This window comes from Coffea arabica, chromosome 5c (assembly GCF_036785885.1).
Source record: "Coffea arabica cultivar ET-39 chromosome 5c, Coffea Arabica ET-39 HiFi, whole genome shotgun sequence".
NCBI classification, from domain to species: Eukaryota; Viridiplantae; Streptophyta; class Magnoliopsida; order Gentianales; family Rubiaceae; genus Coffea; species Coffea arabica.
The window spans coordinates 40,464,329-40,483,084 of NC_092319.1; the positions used below are offsets into that span (position 1 = coordinate 40,464,329).

The 18,756-nt window shown below is 37.7% G+C and overlaps 3 protein-coding genes across 3 annotated transcripts; 1 reads left to right on the top strand and 2 right to left on the bottom strand.

Annotated features, from left to right (window-relative positions):
* Positions 1-9,035: 9,035 nt before the first annotated feature.
* Positions 9,036-10,142, bottom strand: LOC113690909 (protein VASCULATURE COMPLEXITY AND CONNECTIVITY-like). Its single transcript, XM_027209034.2, has 3 exons — positions 9,884-10,142; positions 9,570-9,772; positions 9,036-9,422 (listed from the first exon to the last, which is right to left on the bottom strand). Exons 1-3 carry the CDS (start codon positions 9,980-9,982, stop codon positions 9,245-9,247), a joined length of 480 nt encoding a protein of 159 aa, XP_027064835.1. The 5' UTR covers positions 9,983-10,142; the 3' UTR covers positions 9,036-9,244.
* Positions 10,143-11,635: 1,493 nt separating this feature from the next.
* On the top strand, positions 11,636-13,602 carry LOC113689903 (uncharacterized). Its single transcript, XM_027207707.2, has 3 exons — positions 11,636-11,774; positions 12,515-12,805; positions 13,317-13,602. The coding sequence occupies exons 2-3, from the start codon at positions 12,553-12,555 to the stop codon at positions 13,349-13,351; spliced, it is 288 nt and encodes a 95-aa protein (XP_027063508.1). The 5' UTR covers positions 11,636-11,774; positions 12,515-12,552; the 3' UTR covers positions 13,352-13,602.
* Positions 13,603-16,013: 2,411 nt separating this feature from the next.
* On the bottom strand, positions 16,014-17,330 carry LOC140007743 (uncharacterized). Its single transcript, XM_072050919.1, has one exon. The coding sequence runs from the start codon at positions 17,289-17,291 to the stop codon at positions 16,212-16,214; it is 1,080 nt and encodes a 359-aa protein (XP_071907020.1). The 5' UTR covers positions 17,292-17,330; the 3' UTR covers positions 16,014-16,211.
* Positions 17,331-18,756: the final 1,426 nt, after the last annotated feature.

The window sequence follows — 18,756 nt, forward strand, 5'->3', positions numbered from 1 at the left end:
CTTCATCAATATTCTCCTAACTCTTATTTTTCAATTCCTGTTAATGAAATTGACTTTATTATATCAGAAAATTTTGAATTTCATGACAGGAATAAATTAAGAGTGGCGATGGCAAGATATCTTGAACCAATAAATGCAAGTGAGGGAGGAGTGAATGGAGAATGCAAATTATCATCGACTCGTTTGGCGCCATTTACTAGTCCATGGAAGCCCGTAACTCGTATGCCCAAAGATTATTCTATCTACGAGGGCTATCAGGACTATGTAGAGGATGAAACAATGAGACGAGTCACAAGATTTTATCCTCCATGAACAAAACATGATAATGTCTAGCCAAAGACATTAAAGAAAGACGCTCATTGGGAGGCAACCCAATTGTTTCTTTTAATTGTTTGTTTGATTTCATGTCTTAGTTTAAATCTATTTTCCTTGAATTTGATTGATTTTGGGTGTTAATTTTCATTTTTACTGACTTGTAGGTGACCTTCAGTCATGACGCGCCCGCGTGATGATGAGCAGGAAGCTCAAGATCAGAAACTTCTGGGAGCTCTCTTGCCCTCTTGACGCGCCCGCGTGGTGACGTGCAGGAAGCTCACGATCAGAAACTTCTGGGAGCTCTCTTGCTCTCTTGACGTGCCCGCGTCACGTTCGCGGGAAAGGTAAGTATTAAAAAAAAAAAAAGAATTTCAAGAACGGTTATCGATTTTCGGTTAATCTCTAATTTTGAATTTCGAGAATAACATTTGCCTAAAAAAAAAAAACAAAACATTTTTTTTTCTTTCTTTCTCTTCTTCTTTCTTTCTCCTTTCTTTCTTTCTTCTCCTCTGTTTTTCTCTGCATCGCACGCCGCCGCAACTGCTGAAGATCCCACTGCGCGCCACCATCGCAGCCACCCGCCGCTGCCACGCGAGCCTCCAGTAGCCACCGCATCCCTTCTCTCCCCTTCACCCCCTCGCTCTTTCCACCACCAGCTCATCTCTCCCATGTTGCCGCCCGAGCCGCCCACTCTGCTGCCCAATCTCAAGCGCGGCGAGCCAACCAGCACGCCGCGCCTCCCTCCAGCTCGTTTCCACCTTTGCAGCAGCGCCAGCTCTACCTCGCGCACAATCCAGCTTCGTCGCCAGCAGCCCACGGCCGACGCCCACCTCTGCTGCGTTTCTCCCCTGCTCTCTCTCTGTCCGCCGCCTCTCACCACCGCCACATGAAACGCACGCCGCCGCCCTTTTCCCTCGTCGCATGTCTACTTCCGGTGGTCCTCAAGGTGGAGGTATTCCTCTAACTCCTGTTATGTTTTGTATCCAGCAATTGGTGTTGGTAATTTTGCAATTTCAAGTGCATCGGGCAATCTTGGAGTCAATTGGGATTTATTTTGCAGCTTTAGTTATTGCGGAAATTGAAGTGAATCGTTGGACGACCATGGAAATCCACTGAGTGCTGTTTTGCTTGAATTTTTTATGAAACTTTCTTAACCGGATTGTGCATTTAATTGCTTTTCCTGGGCCCCCTTCTTTACATATTTAGTCACGTTTTGGGCCTCTGCTAATCCTACTGGGCATTGGCATTTCCATTGGAAATTTTGCTGGTTGGGTTGGCTATTTGAGACTATTCGTTTACTGGAGTCTGCCCCCAGTGGTACTGGTGGGAGTATTTTCACTTGACTTTGGTCACTCTATTTGGTTGGATGCCTAATTGTCTGCCTAGAGCTTGTGACTTTGTGTTCTTGTTACATTTCTGAACTGCTAGTGCTTGATTTAGCATATTATTGGGGCAATTGTTGCAAGTTTGGGGTGCATCTTTTGAGATTGTAGATGGCCAAGTCTGGTGTTGCCTGGGTTGCTCAATCGTTGCAATTGTTGACGGTTGGAGTTTATTTTCTCAATTGGTGAATTCCACCAGTGGTACTGGTTGGACTATTTCGTTTCGAATTGCTGCTTCTTTTGGGTTGGGTGAAATTGTGCAATTAATTGGCCGACTGGAGCCATTTGTTGAAATTTTGGGTAAGCTGAAATATTGCACTTGTTTGTTAACCTGGGAAGTTTCTATGCTATTTACATTGCTTCCTCCAGTTGGGTGCATCTAATTGAATTGATGGGAAATATTCTGACCATTGCTTTCAACTACTAAGTTCGTTGAGGTTCCTTTTGAGATTTTGGTTGAGTTATTTTTGAAATTGTCTGATGAATTGGGGGACATTACTAGCAATTGATCTGCTCTGATATTGCTCTGATACTGCTCTGAGATTGGATTAACACTTGGAACTATTGCTTTACCACTTCTCTACTCTGCTATAGCAATTTCATTGATTTTGAACTATGTTTTGCACTAATGATACTGGTTGGAATATTTCCCCTTGCATGTGTCAGTTCTACTTGGTTGGATACTTGATTGACTGCTAGGCATGTGTGACTGAGTTGTTCTTGTACAATTGAAAATATTTGGAGAGATTTTGAGTGGGTAAGTTGTGTCGCTTTCTATTGATATTTGGGAGGCACCGGTGGCTATTAAATTGTTATTGCTTTGAATTTGCTGTTTACATTACCTGTGGGCAATTTTTGTCTCTTGTTGATTGAAATGACATTTGGAGAAAATGGTAAGACCCGAGCCCTCTTCTTCTGCGCCTCCCCCATCGATGGCCTCTGATGTAAGTCGCACCACTTGCGGGCTCAGATTCATCACGTAGTTGAGAGAGTGACGAACATCACCCACCAAGTGGCAAGAATGTCTCAGAACTCGGCTTCCCTCCACTGTTCCCTCCTATCCCTTAGCTGTTCAACAGGGAAGTTTCATTGTTCTCTTCGCTTTAATTACTTTATTACCTCCATTGAGGACAATGTAGGATTTAGGTGTGGGGGGAGCAGTTATGGTGCTAGTGTCTTTCTCATTCTCTTTTTCTTCTTTTTAGTGATTAGCTCGTATGTGATGCCAAGTTTGATGTTGGATTGTTGCCTCTATTTCTGCTTTTGCCAAGTTTTTAAAATAAAGTATCAAGTTAATGTGGTTGAATTCAAGAACATCTCTTTGGTAAATATCAATAATTGTTTTACTCTTTTGATTTTTGGTTAAGTTTCCTAGGCATAGGGAATGATTATTGGCATTTTCATGTGAATTGGTCCGGTTATTAACTTTAGTTCTCCATGTTTGAAAATGAGGCTAGCTGATGCAAGCTTTCTTTTGGTTCTTGTGTTATATTGAGTTTTTGTGATTTTTAACTATGAATAAATTTGACTGTACTCCGCTATTAGTTACTACTGAGTAACCGGGGATCTGCACCTAAAAGTGTTGATTCTTGCGTCAAAAAGTAGTAATTGCTATGAGTACGTGGTCACGTGGCGATAGAAGCTGAGTAACCGGGCTCCTTCATCTGGCCAATATTGGAGTTCGCGTCAAAAGGCAAAAATGGCTAGCGACTAAGTCTTTTGTTACTATTGAAAAACAAAGAAGAATAAAAAAAAATAAGAGAAAAGTAGGAAAAAATGTGAAAAAAAAAGTGAAGGTTGTGTTAGTGTGTAATAAAAGTCAGCTTGCAAAATTATGAATTTAATGTTGAGATTTTGGTTAATAGTTGGACCATTTGCTGATGAATGTTGTGTGTCATTCCTTTTTCTTATATTAGTTAACCTGAAATTAGAGGAGTTTGTGGTTTAGAAGCTAACCGAAGTGATATTTCTTAGACTTGATCATTGATGCTTGATTATTATTTTTCTTAGTATCTTGGCAATTTGGTAGATAGAGCAATGGCCATTATCACATTTTGGTATCTGTTTACTATTCTTATGCTTGAGAACAAGCATGGTTTAGGTGTGGGGAAAATTGATAGGTTGCAATTTTATCATTTATTTTATTATTAATTCTCCCTATTACTTGACCTGATGTGAATTAATTATTAGATTCTACTCACTTTTCGTAATTTATATTTATTTCAGGGAGTAGAACAAAAATATCACAATAAAGGCCAATTTGACAGTTATCGGGAAAGAGTTCACATAGCAGGCAATCGAGGACACTTTTGGAATAAGGAGATACAAGTCTTTTTTGGTAATTCGCAGAGGGCAGCATTAAAAGGAGGAACGCAGGGCTGAAGTAAAGAGTCTTCTTCTTCCTCTCCGGAAGGGGAGCCGCCGCACATTGGAGAGTTTTCCGTCTTGTAGCTTAGCCGCAGTTGTTGACTTTTCTTCTTAGTTCTTGTTAGCTAGTTTCTTTCTTACGTATGAAGATTGCTGAGGAGCTTAGCTTGCGATTTTCCTTTTGAAGCTTTTGATTAGGACTTCCCTGCGCATGTCAGGAGCAAATAGGAATAGCTTTACTGGTGACTTTTCCTTTGGGTCTTGGTACGCATGGCAGGAGCAAAGAGGACAGCTTTGACTTTTCTGCCCCTTTAGTTCTTGCGAATTGAATTCTCCAAATATCCGTGACAATGGCCGCGGCTCTCTTTACAATTTCTTGTGGCTTTGTTTAGCAACAATGAACTAATTTCCCTTGTCTAGTCAAGGAGCAACGGATGCTTTGGGTCGTCTAAAATTGTGAGATCGATTTAATTTTATCTGTTTCTTTTATTTATTGGTATTTGCATATTCCCTGATTGCAGTGCTTATGGTTGTTTAATTAACTGATTGTCTTGGATCCGGATAATTAATTGATTTAATTATCTATTGTCAAATGGGACGTTAAATCCGTAATTGTTTAATTGTCTCAAAATAGTGATAACTGGCATGATTAGATTTGTGTCAGGGGAATACGCGGGCTAATCTAAAGTAACCCTGGTAGTGCGTTATTTGATTAGAATAGGGCTCCTCTAATACGTAAGGCAATTGGGGAATTAAATTCTACGGGCGTACCTAGGATTATTTCTCAATTAGAGTAGTGATTAACGGGCGTACCTTAATCACCGACACAGTAAGGAGGGGTTGACTGCCATCGCTTGTTTGGTAGTTATAACCTATTTATTAGTAAATAATTGGAATTGCCTCTGCTTATCGATGATCAATTAGGTGAACCATTGCTGAAGTTATTCCTTGGCTAGATCCTTTGATTTTAGTAAATTGTTATTTAATTTCTAGTTGGCTATTTTATTTTTATTATTTTACTTTTAGTTGGATTGCTTAAATTGTCACCCCTGAGATAAAAACACCCCCTTTGTCACTGTGAATTTGAAAAGGAACAATTGCTCCCAGTCCCTGTGGATTCAACCCTGCTTACCACTATCTACAGAAATTACTTTTAGTTTGAGTAGGTTTTATTATTGCATAGGTTTCGACAACCTGTCAATTCTTTAACTTCCCTCATAAGAAAACTCCGGAGCCACATTTGAAATTATATCAAAATTCTATAGGTACTATAGAAATTTAACTGGGGCAGTGGGTGCCGTGCCCCCACCTTAAATCTGCCACTGTATTAATGTCACCTCGTTTTTAATATCACCATAGTTGTTTTCATGTAATCATCACATAATTGCCAAAACAGTAAGCAATAATCAAATAATTCAAAAGCCTATCTATCAGAACTCTTGAAAAATTCATTCACTCTAGCAATCAAATCTGTAGTTTCATGACTACCACATTCTTCAAACAAATTTTCAACCTCAATAAAATTTGCATTATCAACCTGACCAACAATTTCATTACAGGATAATGACAATAAGCTGCTCTAATGTTTGCCACCCATGCCACTATGTTCTCTCGGTCGAAACTAGCAATAGCTTTGAAGGGTCCCTTCTATGAACAATAGATGTCAATAATTTCCTACAGGACATTACTATCATGAAGATATGATTGATTACAAATGCAGTTGTACAATCCAACTAGGACAATGAAAGGGGGTGGTGAATCTGGTGATGGCATGATTGCCAATGGAGTTGATAAGAATGGAAATGATAAGAGTAATGGCAATAATGAAGGAAAAGCAAAAAAGAGTGGCAAAATGGTTAGTTTTGATGCGGATATAGTGAAAGAAGATAAGAAGAAGAAGAATGTGGAGAGAGAGTGTTGTTTAGAGATGATGATGGAGGAGATTTTGAGTCCAGCTACCCACATTTGAGCCAATTGTTTCGTGTTCATATTTGGATGTCAATGATGTTTGCAGGTGAAAGGAATTTCTTGAAAAGGAACATCAGTTTGATTGGGGATGCCAAAGCAAGGGAATTGGATGACAAGTGGAAGGAATTGCACAATGCTGAAGCAAAAGTTTTGTTGAAGTTGGATTTGATGAAGAAGCATACTAAATTGGTGATGGAGGCTATGAAGAACAAGTAAATATCTTTTGATATTAAGGCAGAATCTTTTGAGTTTTAGGTTGAGGCATAACCAAGGCATAATATTTTTGAGTTTCAGGTTGATCATTAATCTTGAAACTTTATAATTCTTAGTTTTGGTCTAGCTATGGAAACAATTGGTTCCTGTTTTTGCCAATTCAGGTTTCAAGTTCGTCTGAAAGTTATAGCATTTATAAATTCTTGGATTTGAAAGTGGTACATTTGGATACTTTGTAGTTTCAAGTTCAGTTATCAAATATTATTAGATTCCTCCTGGTTATTGATTGATTACTCCTCCCTTTTCAGAATTTTACGTTTTCGACAACTCTTGCTTATTTGTGTTGAATGATGACTTGTCTAAGATGAAAGATACAGGGTATGTAAAATTAAAACTGGCTATCTCCCCCCTAGTTATGCAGCTGCCGGAAATTAGTATTTTGCCGGAGTAGAACTAGAAAGTTGAACTACAACTAACTTGGACGTAGCTTGGTTTCCAAATTTGTGTGGTGATTGAGCCCATATTAGCAAGTAACCGTGTGAATTTCTTGAACTTGAAGACAAAATGGCCATCCTTGTGGAATAGAAAACTTGATGATCCAAAGAGGTGAGTGCTGGGCGCTGTGTTTTTAAACTCAGACCGGACCGGCCGGTCCGACCGGTTGAACCGGGAACTGGCCAAGTGTCCGGTCCGAGCTATCTTAAAAACTCGGATTGGTCAAGACTCGGTCAAACCCCGGTTTTGACCAGGTTTAACCGGAAACCTGAAGAACCCGTACGAACCGGGTTTTTCTTATTCTCCATTTTTAAATTCTTTTTTACCCTTCCTGACCTCTTAACCCCAAATCCTTGTGAGCTCCGCCTCCTCCGCAAATCCATTTTCACTCTTTGACTTCAATTCAAGCATGAAAAATCAATGTTTTACCCCTTTTTTAAAATAAGATATAATCTTAGATCTTGTATTCAAAAGAAAAAAAAAAGACCCAAAAATGCAAAAAAAAAGCGTGGAGAAGAGAACAGTTTGCAGAAATCAGATAAAAGCATGATATTTCATGGGTTTGAGAACAAATAACTAATAAAATAAGAATGAAAATGAAATAAAAAAAAAAAGATGAAGAAGAAGAAAGGAGTTGCAGAATGGCGTGGAAGATGAAGAAAGGAGTTGCAGGAAGATGAAATGACACCGTCAGGAGTAGAGGAAGAAATGAGAGGTGTGGCGTGGGGTCAAACTTCAAAGCACTTTCATCTGATATAGGATCAAAACATTTTCAATATTATGTTTTGATCCTTAAGTTGTTAAAAACTATTAATATACCTCAAATATTTCATACTTTATAAATATTGTCCTAAAGTTTGGTGTTATTTTTTAATCAAGTCCATAATTTTAATTCTAAACTTGTTAATATTCATTAAATAATATAAATTGCTCCTTGATTATTCTAATTTCTTTGTATTTTATTGTTAAATACATTTGAAACATTAAACATATATGAATATACCTTTGTTAATATTAACATGATCTTAGATATTTTAAATATAATATTTTAATTTCTAAATAATTTTTATTTATGACGTCATCTGATTTAACCCCCGGTCGAACCCATTGACCCCTGACCCTGACGGAGTCGATACCCGGTCCGAGTCTGAAAACATAGGCTGGGCGTCGTCTTTTTGATCCTTATCCAAATAACAGCAAGATACCCCTTTCCATTGAATTGGTCCAAATTCAATACTGCACCCAAGATGTTGTACAGTTTATTGAAATGCTATCTTAAGATGAATCAGAAAAATGTAGTTGGCTCTTTAGCATTTGCTATAAATCTGTGTGGGGATTCAAACTTGACACCGCTGTTAATCAAGTTACTGCTTTTATCATCCCAATTGAGATGTTTAGATATCAGACTCAAATTTATACTAGTAACTTTTTCCAATTTTTTTTTTGTCACTTGTTATTATCTACATCTACACCTACTCCTAGTCCTAATCTAACCTATACTAGGGAGTGACCCAACAGGGTCACGGGAAATCGACAGGGACTAAATCACTTTCGAACCATACGGATGCACAGCATCCACATAGATCTTAAGCAAAGCCATATTAAGTGGCAACTTTTTGATGGAAGGCAAGGGTTAAACCCTGACAACCCTTGATCTCCCACCCCACACTGCCCAACTCCACTAAATAACACAGTCTGTTATGTTTCCATGTCTAGTATGATCGACTACTTTTCCAAACAATATTAAGCAAACACAGCAGACTTCTCTATTCTTGAAAAAAGGCAAACGTGAAATACTTGAAAAATAGTTCACTGAAATTATTTGTACGAAATTCCTCAAATGTCACACAAAATATTAGTAGCGCAAATGGGCCCTTAATCAGCTCCTGTTCTTCCTTGACCTCGTTTTACTAATGTTGCACCCTTTTTATTGCCCAAAGAATTTATGAACGAACTTACTTTACAGTCTGTCTAAAAGAATCAATAGATGTCAATACGTTTTTCAATATTGTAGTACCTTTGCTGGACGCTATCATGAAAGTATGACTGATCACAAAGGCAATGATACAAACCAACTTGGAGGAACAAAGTACAAGATTACACCAGTTTCCCTAACAAAACATAGGCTTGTTCTCGGTTTCTTTAGATTTTACAAAATCGAATTATGAAAATTGACTATAGAGAATAATCAGAATTAGCAATAGTTATTCTTTGGGTGATTATATATTTTAGCTTTTTTTATCATTAAAAAATCTAGAATCAAAATATAAAAGCAATCGAAAACATCACAAAAACTGAGTATCTAAAATTAGAATTTATAATCATTTAAAATAATCAATTGAGAACAAGCCCATAGTGGTGGCCTGATGGGGATGTTTTTATCATACATGAGGTTTCAAAAGGAAGGGTGTGCAGAGAGACTAATCAAAGTACCAAAAGGTGAACACAAAAATGAGGGGAAAAAAGGGGAACGCCATAGATTAGTAAATTGAGCCTTTTGTTGCCTATGGATTTGCTGCTGTGGTTGTAACATAGTAGGCAACAGAAAATAGGCCATGAACCATGCACAAGATTCCTCCAATAGACAGAAAATGGTGGTGTGTGAAACCACAAGAGGCTCTTGACTTCCTGTTTGACATTATTCCAATCACCAACATAGACAAGGCAACAGCCAGTATGATCCTGAAGAATCCAAACATTAGAAGAAAACATAACCATAACCAATTAAAAAGTGGCAACAAGATATGAATATCTTAGACTCTATGGATCAGTATATTTTGTTTTAAAACCATTAGAGAGAGACTCATGTTGCTTTTCTACAAAAATTACCATGTGAATAGTAGGCATGCTAGAGAGATTTGCCTACTAGGGGATGCTTTCTGAACATCATCTGTAGTGCAAATACTGCATCCTCCAAGCAGGTTTGCAAGTATATGAGCTATTGCAAGAAGGGATGCTGCAGCCAATCCCAGAAGAAAGGCATCATGGCTTGGCTCTTTGCACTCAAATATGAAAACCCTCAAATGCTTTTGCTGTATATCAAAATTGAGACACAAATGTATATACTCAAAAACAAATTATACAACACAGCCATGAAGTTGATCATTCCATCAATGTACAAAATTTCAAACCAATTGACTTGCCTGGTTTTGAGCTGCTTCTGCTTTGATACCAAGAATCCCTGCTGTAACATCCAAAGCCACAATCAGAAAACAAGCAAATATGCCAAATATTTTGGCCATCGTTTAAACGAAACAAGATTGGCCCTAAAGCACACTCTTTATCTCTTCTTCCTGATGTGTGGTGATTTTGATGACTACAGGAACATTGAGCAAAGGAAAGCTGTATTCACTAACTAAAGAGAGTATAAAGGTGCAATCCAATGTTTGATGTATCCAGTAATTAATATATATAATCTAACCAAAATAATATGTAAATTAATAATAGATCATGCTAGGAAAAGTGTCTTTTGTCAACACAATGCTAGCTTTATCTTGCTTTTGTGTCTCCTTTGATCTACTTTTTTCTTCGCTTTGGATTCCTTTCAAATGGTAGCAAGCAAAGTTGGGTATAAACCAACTAAGAGGCAATTTGTTACTGCGGCTTGGAATCTATGGAAGACAAAAGTAAAAAAGATAGTCTGTACTCTGTACAGGCCTTTTTGACATCGAGGGCCAATGACTTCCCAAATTTTCTTGAATATGTCTTATTTGATTGACTAATGGTTTACCTGATTAGAAGTTGGAAGGGAAAAATCTGTAAGATGCAGTGTGAAAAATAATTATAACAATTATTTAAAATCATATTTAATACTTTATCCTATACTATCGATTTTTTGGAAAAGTAAAGTTAAATCAAGAAAGCATCTAAATGCATGGAGAGTATATATGCCATTGCATATTCAGATAGTAATTTTGCGTGTATCCATATCGAAAACTGGTTAACAGATCCTTTTTCTTTAAATTGGTTTTCAAATTCATACACTCAAGTCTATTTGTCTCCGCAAAATCTGGGGTTAATGGGATATGATAATGTCCTTATCTTATTAGATCCTTGCCTTTAACTTAGGGTCTCGTGCATGGCCTGTGTTCTGCCAGTATTCATGGCTAATTTTCTTCATCCCAATGAAGACCAAGTTTCTCCAAGAAAACTCTAATTGGTTTGATTTTCCATCCTAGAACTTCTCACACTATCTGTTAAGTACTTAGGTGTTAAGATACACAGTATAATTGTTGCAGAGTAGAGATGACAACAAAAGAGGGAAAATGAATCGTCCAAGAATTGATGGTGGCAGAGGCAACTTAGAACAATGTGAAAGGAGAGTTGATTGGTAGCAAGATTTCCATGTTAATATCCATTAACTTATTTGTAAATGAACCTCCTTGCAATCATACCATAATCAATTTCTTTCAAAAACGAAAAATTGTACAACCGTAATGATTTTTTTTTTTTTTTTGGTGAATAAACAATCAACCATAATGAACCATAAAAAAAAAAAAAAAATCAACCATAATGAATAGTTGCTACTCCGGATATCTAATTCACATATTTGCATAATAAGGCTTTGGTTTAGCAGTGAATATTGTTGATTCCGCGTGGGCATGTTAATGGGTAAAGTTTGTAGGTAAAGTTTGTAGAAAAAGTACTGATTGAGCACTCGTTTATCAGCTCTTAGATACTAATATTTCAAACAATAATTTGAGACTATCAATCATTGTACCAAAAATTCAATCTTAGAGGAGAAAATGTTATTAAAATTTAATTTTTAAAGGGTATAGAAAAAGGAAGACATCATCCATATTTAGAAGAAAATTAAGATGTTGAAATAATGATGAAATATCATCAATTAACGCAAATGTGTACCCTCCACCACTGGACCCACTGGGCCGGCCCATTTTTGACTCCTCTCAATTTCTCACTCAAAAAATAGACTGGGATTTCAGCTTGCTTTGCATTTTGTTCTTTTCAGCTGCGACTGCAAAAAGACCTCTTCTTCAAGCATTTCAGTGGAACCCTCACCCTCTGGCTTCTTTGGTGAGTTTCTGACTTCTCAGATTAAGGGTTTTTTCTATTTTGTTTCCTTTTTTTCCTGATGGTTTTCTTTTAATGGATTAACATCATAGATTGGTATTCTATTATGTCCCTATTCTTAAGTTTTAACTGCTCATTCTGGCTATTTGGCACCTGCTTTTCCAAATCAATTAAGCTTAGAACTTTATTTTCGCGTATATGGTTTATTTTGTTAATGCAATGATGATTATTCAGCATATAAGTCTACAGTGTTTGGTATGTTCCAGGGAAGAAAGAGGAGGGCTCTTGTTAGGGTCCCTCTATGATCTTTTTCATACTGTTTATGATCTGTTCATGTTGTTGACTGCATTTGTCATAATTGGCACAAGAATGGAAATTATCTCGTGTTTGTATATAAAAATGCTTGTCTGATCTGCACTCTACTTGTTTGTAGAAAGGACTATAAGAGATTGTTTCTTGTGTATGATTTTCTTCTTTCCCCTTTTTCTGGCATTAGGGTATTGTAACTTCATAAAGCTAGTAGTTTGGCTACAGAATTCACTAATCTGAGCAAAAGTATAGTAGAATCAATGAGCATCTTTTGTCTTTTTACTATGAGCTTCTTGTTTATTGCCTATTAATTTCAAAAACCAAAGCCTTACTTCCTTGGCGTTTGGAAATATTGCCCAAAGTAAAGTTTCATTCATAGAAGAGAAAGATATGTGTAATGATTTTTTTTTGCATTTTTTGTAACGAGTACACAGATTTAAGTTGTGGATTAAGGCCAGTATAATCTCCTATTATGGGCACAGAACAGACCAAAGACTCTGTTAAAGAGTTAGACTGGAAAAATATAGGGGAATCAGTGTCTAATGAGCCAGGTAGCGAACAGGTAGCAAAGAAACGTCTCCCAAAAAGGATTAGGCAGATTCCAGATTATTATTTCCTTCCTCGAAGACCCCTCCCATCTGCCATTGCATTCTATGGTGCATGGATTGCTGCTGGAATTGGTGCTGGTATGCTAGCAGAAGTATGGATAAATAAGAAGATCAAAGGTATGCCTTTGTTCTTTGTTTTTTGGTGTCGTATTTGTATGTTAAATAAGTGAGTCACATTCAATTGCAGTGGTTCTGAAATACCAGTTCTAAATAAGTTTTTCACTAAAACTACAATGTATGCTGTTCTGGTTTTACATAAAAAGTATCTGGTCACATACGTCTCTAAACTTGATGTTGACAGTTATTCTTCGATATCAGCCTGTTGCTTTTCTGCTGTATACAGCAAATTATCCTCGTGATCTCTGATTGTGATGTCAGTTATCAGTTATCTTTCCTCATCATTGAAATGTCTAGTTTCTTACTGGAATCAAGACAAGACATCTCAGCCTTTTGGTTTGCAACCACACCTAACACTAATTGTACTTTATAAGCTGCATCATATAGTGGTACAGAGTAAAACACAAGGACTTTATAAGCTGCCAAGTTTATTTATTGTCTGTTAATGTATGTAACATGCACATTTTCCACATCTGAGCTTCTTGTTTACATGCCATTACGGTTGTTGCAGAGGATGGAGGTGTAATCTGGGAGTTTGGCAAATGAGACTCGTTGGATGTTATGATTATTACGCATCTTGGCATTGCCAATGTGCCTAAACATTAGCTCTCCTTCCTTTTGATCTATTATGCAGCAGAGAAGATGGTGAAGACTTGATTCTGACTTGTTCATAGATAAGGTGAAGAACTGAAAATGTTGTATCAAGTGAAAGAAAGGGCAAGAGATTGCCATTCGAAACAAGCTGGGCAGTGTTTACATCATTGAAAAGAAAAATTAAGAGTCTCCATTTTCTTTCTTGCCCACTTGTGAATATTCTCAATGCTGTTAGGTCTGCGGTATTACATTAATCTCTTCTTGTTTTTAAGCCAAAGCGATGGATAATTGAAGCTAGAGCTTGGCATCATCATGATCTTTCTGGTGTTCAAGTGCTACCATGAATGAAGCAACACTCATAATAAAAAATGTCAATGACTTCTACACCTCCATCGGGAAAGCCGAAATTTGCAACTGCATATTGTTGGTCTTTATGGTTTTAGTGGCAAAGGCCTAAAGCCCTACAAATAGAAAGAAAAAGAGATAAACCCAATACCCAAAATCGTTGTATTGAGGCCAAGGATGGAAAGTTGTGTTAGCCTGATGCCCGAATGGTCGGCTACTTGCATCATATATTAGGGCCGTTCTTGTATACTCAAACTGTTAAGCAAGTTTCGGCCCAGATTTCTACTTGTAGCTAAGTGTCGCATCAAATCCAAATTAGAAACACGAGTGCGAAAACAAAATTTACTGCAATTCAATATGCAAATGACAAAGTAGTCAATTACTATAGCATTAGGTTAAGCTCAAGCAAGGGAGCTTCTCAACACTAATAATTTTTTTTAGGGTAAATAACAAAAAAATCTTTATGGTAAATCTAATATACAGAAGAATCCCCCGTGGTTTTAAAATATATAAAACGACATCTCATATTTTGAATTAAATTGTAAAGGTGACGAAATTCTTTAAAATTAAAGGAAATGACTTATTGGAACCTAAAAAAAAATTTTTATACAAAATTTTTAACAAATATACTTGTTCTACCCTTTAATCCCCAATTCTCTCTCTCTAAAGAGTAAAATAAATGATTTTATTGAGCTGTTTTTTGCTTAGTTATATCAGAGCATTTTTGTCATTTCGTCCATCTCCGTTAAATTTAACAGTTCCGTCAGCTTTACAATTTAGTTCAAAGCATGAGGTGTCTATTGTACGTTTTGAAATCACGAAACTTTTTTATTTTTTTACCCTTTTGTTTTTATCTGTAATCATTTACTGACATAATACCTTCTCCATAACCACAACTTTGTTCATGATTATGTTGGATAGTTTCTTCATTACACGTTTGTGTCATTTATGATCTGACTCCCTAGTTCCCACAATGTAGCTTCTTTAAGTGCACACAAAAGAACCACACAGACACACACACACTGGACACCAACAAACAAAAATAAGCGAAACTGAGATATGAAAAAAAGACTCTCAAGAAAATGACGGGTTTTTACTGCTAACTGAAAATCCCATCATCAAGCATATTTTATCTTGCACGTGGTTTCTTCAATCATTCCTTGGAGACTTCCTTAATTGGGATTTGAGATTTGATCGTGGATATCCTCAGACCCTCCACAGCACTCAAAGATCAAATAGAAAATCACACTTAGTGTGTTTTTTCTGGTTCCATGAGTACGGGTAGTAGTAAAAACCATGTCAAGCCTTTTTCCCAAGAAAGAAACAGCATGAACTTGAACTGCGCTCCATTTGACCATTTGCCATTTGCTGAATTTATGAAAATCAACTTTGGCAATATTGATTGCAACCTACCAAAAAAGGCCCTTTCTTTTTCCTAATTGGCTGGCTGGATATACAAGAAACAAGTAGTAGTAATAGTATTAACTTCAGCTTGCAGCAGCAAGTAGTAGCAGCAATTGGCTATTCACATATACTTTAGGCACTGCAAACTGCAAAGTGCAAACCTACTTTAGACAATAAAGCAAGTGTAGCAGAAGGTTTCTCAGCAACAGTAGTGTCCCAAACCAGAAACACAAGACAAAAGCATATGTAGCATAACTCTATTTGGTTAGGCAGAGCTCTACGAAGACATGAATATCCAATACTATATATATTCAGCATATACTTAATACCTCTCTTGTGATAATTACCATATCCCCACTTTCTGCAACACACACTTGCTGCTTGCATGGAAAAGATATGAGAAAAATGTCCACTCTGAGAAAAGGACCTATATTTACTACACTTCTAGTAATTCATCAAAACCCCATAATTAGCATACCATTAATACAACTCCTCAGTACCCACAATCTTGCTTCTTCTTTCAAAATACAAAAATCCCACTTTCTGCAACACACACAAAACACACACATGCATGCTGCTTAATTAAATGGAAAGATTTGAGATAAAATATCACTCTGAAGAAAGGACGTATATGTTTACTGCTATTAATTCATGATCATCAAAATCCCATAATTACCATTAATACAACTCCATACAATATTACTGTTGTTCTCATCTATGTTCTGACCTTTCCCCATTTCCCACAATCTTGATATTCTTCCTTAAATGCAAAATTTCGATTTGCTGCAACACACACACAGAGACAGACATGCACACGCATAGACGCTGCTTTCATGGGAAAGATCGGAGACAAAAGATTACTGTGGGAGAGAAACAAAACTTTACTTCTATCACTACTGATAGAAAATTCATCAAACCCCTCATTGTCCTCGCACACTACTTGTCTTTACTATTACTACTGCTACTACTACATAATACGTGCCCTCAAAAAGAAACACGCGCCCAGCTTTTAGCATTTACAAAACTAGAGCCAGCCAAACAGAACCTTGGGAATTGTTATCATTCAGGAGAAAAGAAGAGGAGAGGCGAAGAGGACTTGTTCCGACAGCGTTTTCTTCTCCGCCATTTTCTTCAGCAAAACCAATTGCTCCGTTGAGTAAACGCAGCAGCCTCTGGAGTACAGTGCCGTCTGCGCCACCCGCGAGTTCACCACCACCTCCAACAACTGCTGCCTGTTCAACTTCCCCAGATCTCCCCAAGCGACATTGTTTTCGCCGACACCACTGCTGCTGACGTCATAGCTAGGGTTTTTGCTCTTTCCTCCTGAAGAAGAAATAGCAGCCGTAGAACTTTTCTCCGGCATGGTTTGGAGGACGCTAATTTGTGCCTGGAGGAACTTGACGTACTTGTAGGCTTCTTCAAGCATTGTTCCCATGTCCATTTTCTTGTCCCAGGGCAAAACTCGCTGTAAACAACGAGTCTTCTCGCTGATCCTTTGCCTGATTCGCTTCCTGTCCGGTTTCGGCGACAAATTGTACGGGACGTACCGTTTCCCTGGGTCGACTCGGTGAGTTGGAAATCTGGAGGAGGACGATGACGACTCAGTGAGCTGTTGGACTTGGACATTCATGATGTCGCTTAGAGAACCGGTTTGATATACGAATTGACCAGCACCTCCGCTGCTGTTGCTGCTCAGGTCATCCATGGAAGAGGAGCAGGTGGAGAAGAAGTTGATGAGAGGCTCCGTCGGTGAAACTGCTGGGCTTGGAGTCGTTTCGTTGAGTTTGAGCAGCTGGAAGGCGAAGTCTTGGGTGTCCAAGACTTCATGTTTAGGAGTTTTAAGCTCCTCCCGGTTCAGAAACTGGTAGGTCGTAGGATTTGGCTCAGAAAAAGTACTAGTACTACTCTCCGGAACATCCTGGATATAGTAGCCGCACGTCGCCTGAGAAAAAGCAGGAGTCTCCACAGCCGGCTGCTGCAGAGATTGATTGTCGTAATGACAGGGAGGTTGGAGAATAGACTGAAAACTCAGGTCGGAAAAGTAACCGTTGAGATACGCTTCTTCAAGTCCCAGCATCGCCGGAGCATTAACTCCGGCCGAGTAGCCCCGTAGTTGTCCTCCGCCGGGAAATTTTCTCTCCATTTTCTTTTTTAAATTTTCAAATATTCGGGAGAAAAAAAACAGCTTGAAGAGTATGAAAGCTCCGGAGGCTATATATAGTTGGGGGAGGGGACACGTGGCGGAATATTCATTGATGAGGTACAAAATAATTTTGGCGGCTTGAAGGAGACAGGTGGCAGGTTGGGTTAAGAATCTGTTGGGGTTTTTTTTGGCTGTACACTGACGTGTATTTTCTGAACTATATGATCCGTTGGATGAAGATACTGGGCGAAGATCGGACGGTGGAGAATGAGGAGGAGTGTTGTTGGCTCGTGCAACTGACGGATTTGTTGGGGAATAAGACAAAAAGACAGGGTGATTTACTGATTTTTTGTCTGTATCGGGGATGAGGTAGGACGTGTAGTGATTTTACTTTTATACCCTTGGGTTTGTGTGATATTTTACCTGTGCGGGGCTGTCCAGGTGGAGGGTGGAAATGGAAATCGAGTGAAACACTTTGGGGGCAGGGATCAGTACAGGGGAATGATGGTGTTGAGGATCAGAATGTGGTGGTGTACACGTGTCCTACAGGTACTGTGTCTACAGCACGATTCGTGAGCTGTGTTGCTGTAGAAAAGACGAAGGCTTTTTATTTTGTTTTGATTTAGTTTTATCTTTTTGATGTAGAGCACAAAAGGAAAAGGCCCTGTATATACTGTATTGTATTGTATAATTTGGGAGATGCTAGGAATGGTCACACTTGTATTAAGAGTTTTGAAAGGAGTAACAACTCTTAAACTTGTGATCCATTACAAAATATTTGTATTATTATTTTATAGGGTTAGAGATGTTACATTTAGTTACTAAATATTCGTAGCGTGTTTATACATGTTAATTGCGTCTAAATTTTATTGGCATTATGTAATTGCACGTTTTAAATTTTTATCTCGTTCACAAATTTTAAATCGTAAACTAAATTTTTATCTTGTTAACAAAATTTTATATTTGTAAACAGCAAGAACTGCAGTACCATTTATCCGTATAATGCAAAGTATTAAAAATTAATAGTGACTGACTCGTTATATCCCTTCTTTTTTAAAAGACATACGGATTCTCAATTTATGACAAGCTCTATACTCAGTGACGTAATGTAGTACCATTTTTCTAACATTTTGCAGTAATAATAATTGATTTATAAATATTCAATCTCTTTTGGGATAAATCATAAATGGAGCATCATTAGGATTTAGGGACTTAGCATTTCCTTTTGGTTTAAATAATGGTATCAAGTGTCTTTTTTCCCCAAAATCATGTACAATATCTGAGCATCACACTTTATAAATTACTATTCATCTGGCCAAAAAGTGACCCTTCGGACCCAGATAAATCGGAATATCGGATTTGATAATTTAGGAATGAATATTCATGCCGCCATACAGGCAACAGAAAAATAACACAACTTCTGCTCGACGAGTCCTGTGAATATTACTTACAAGACTCTGTATGT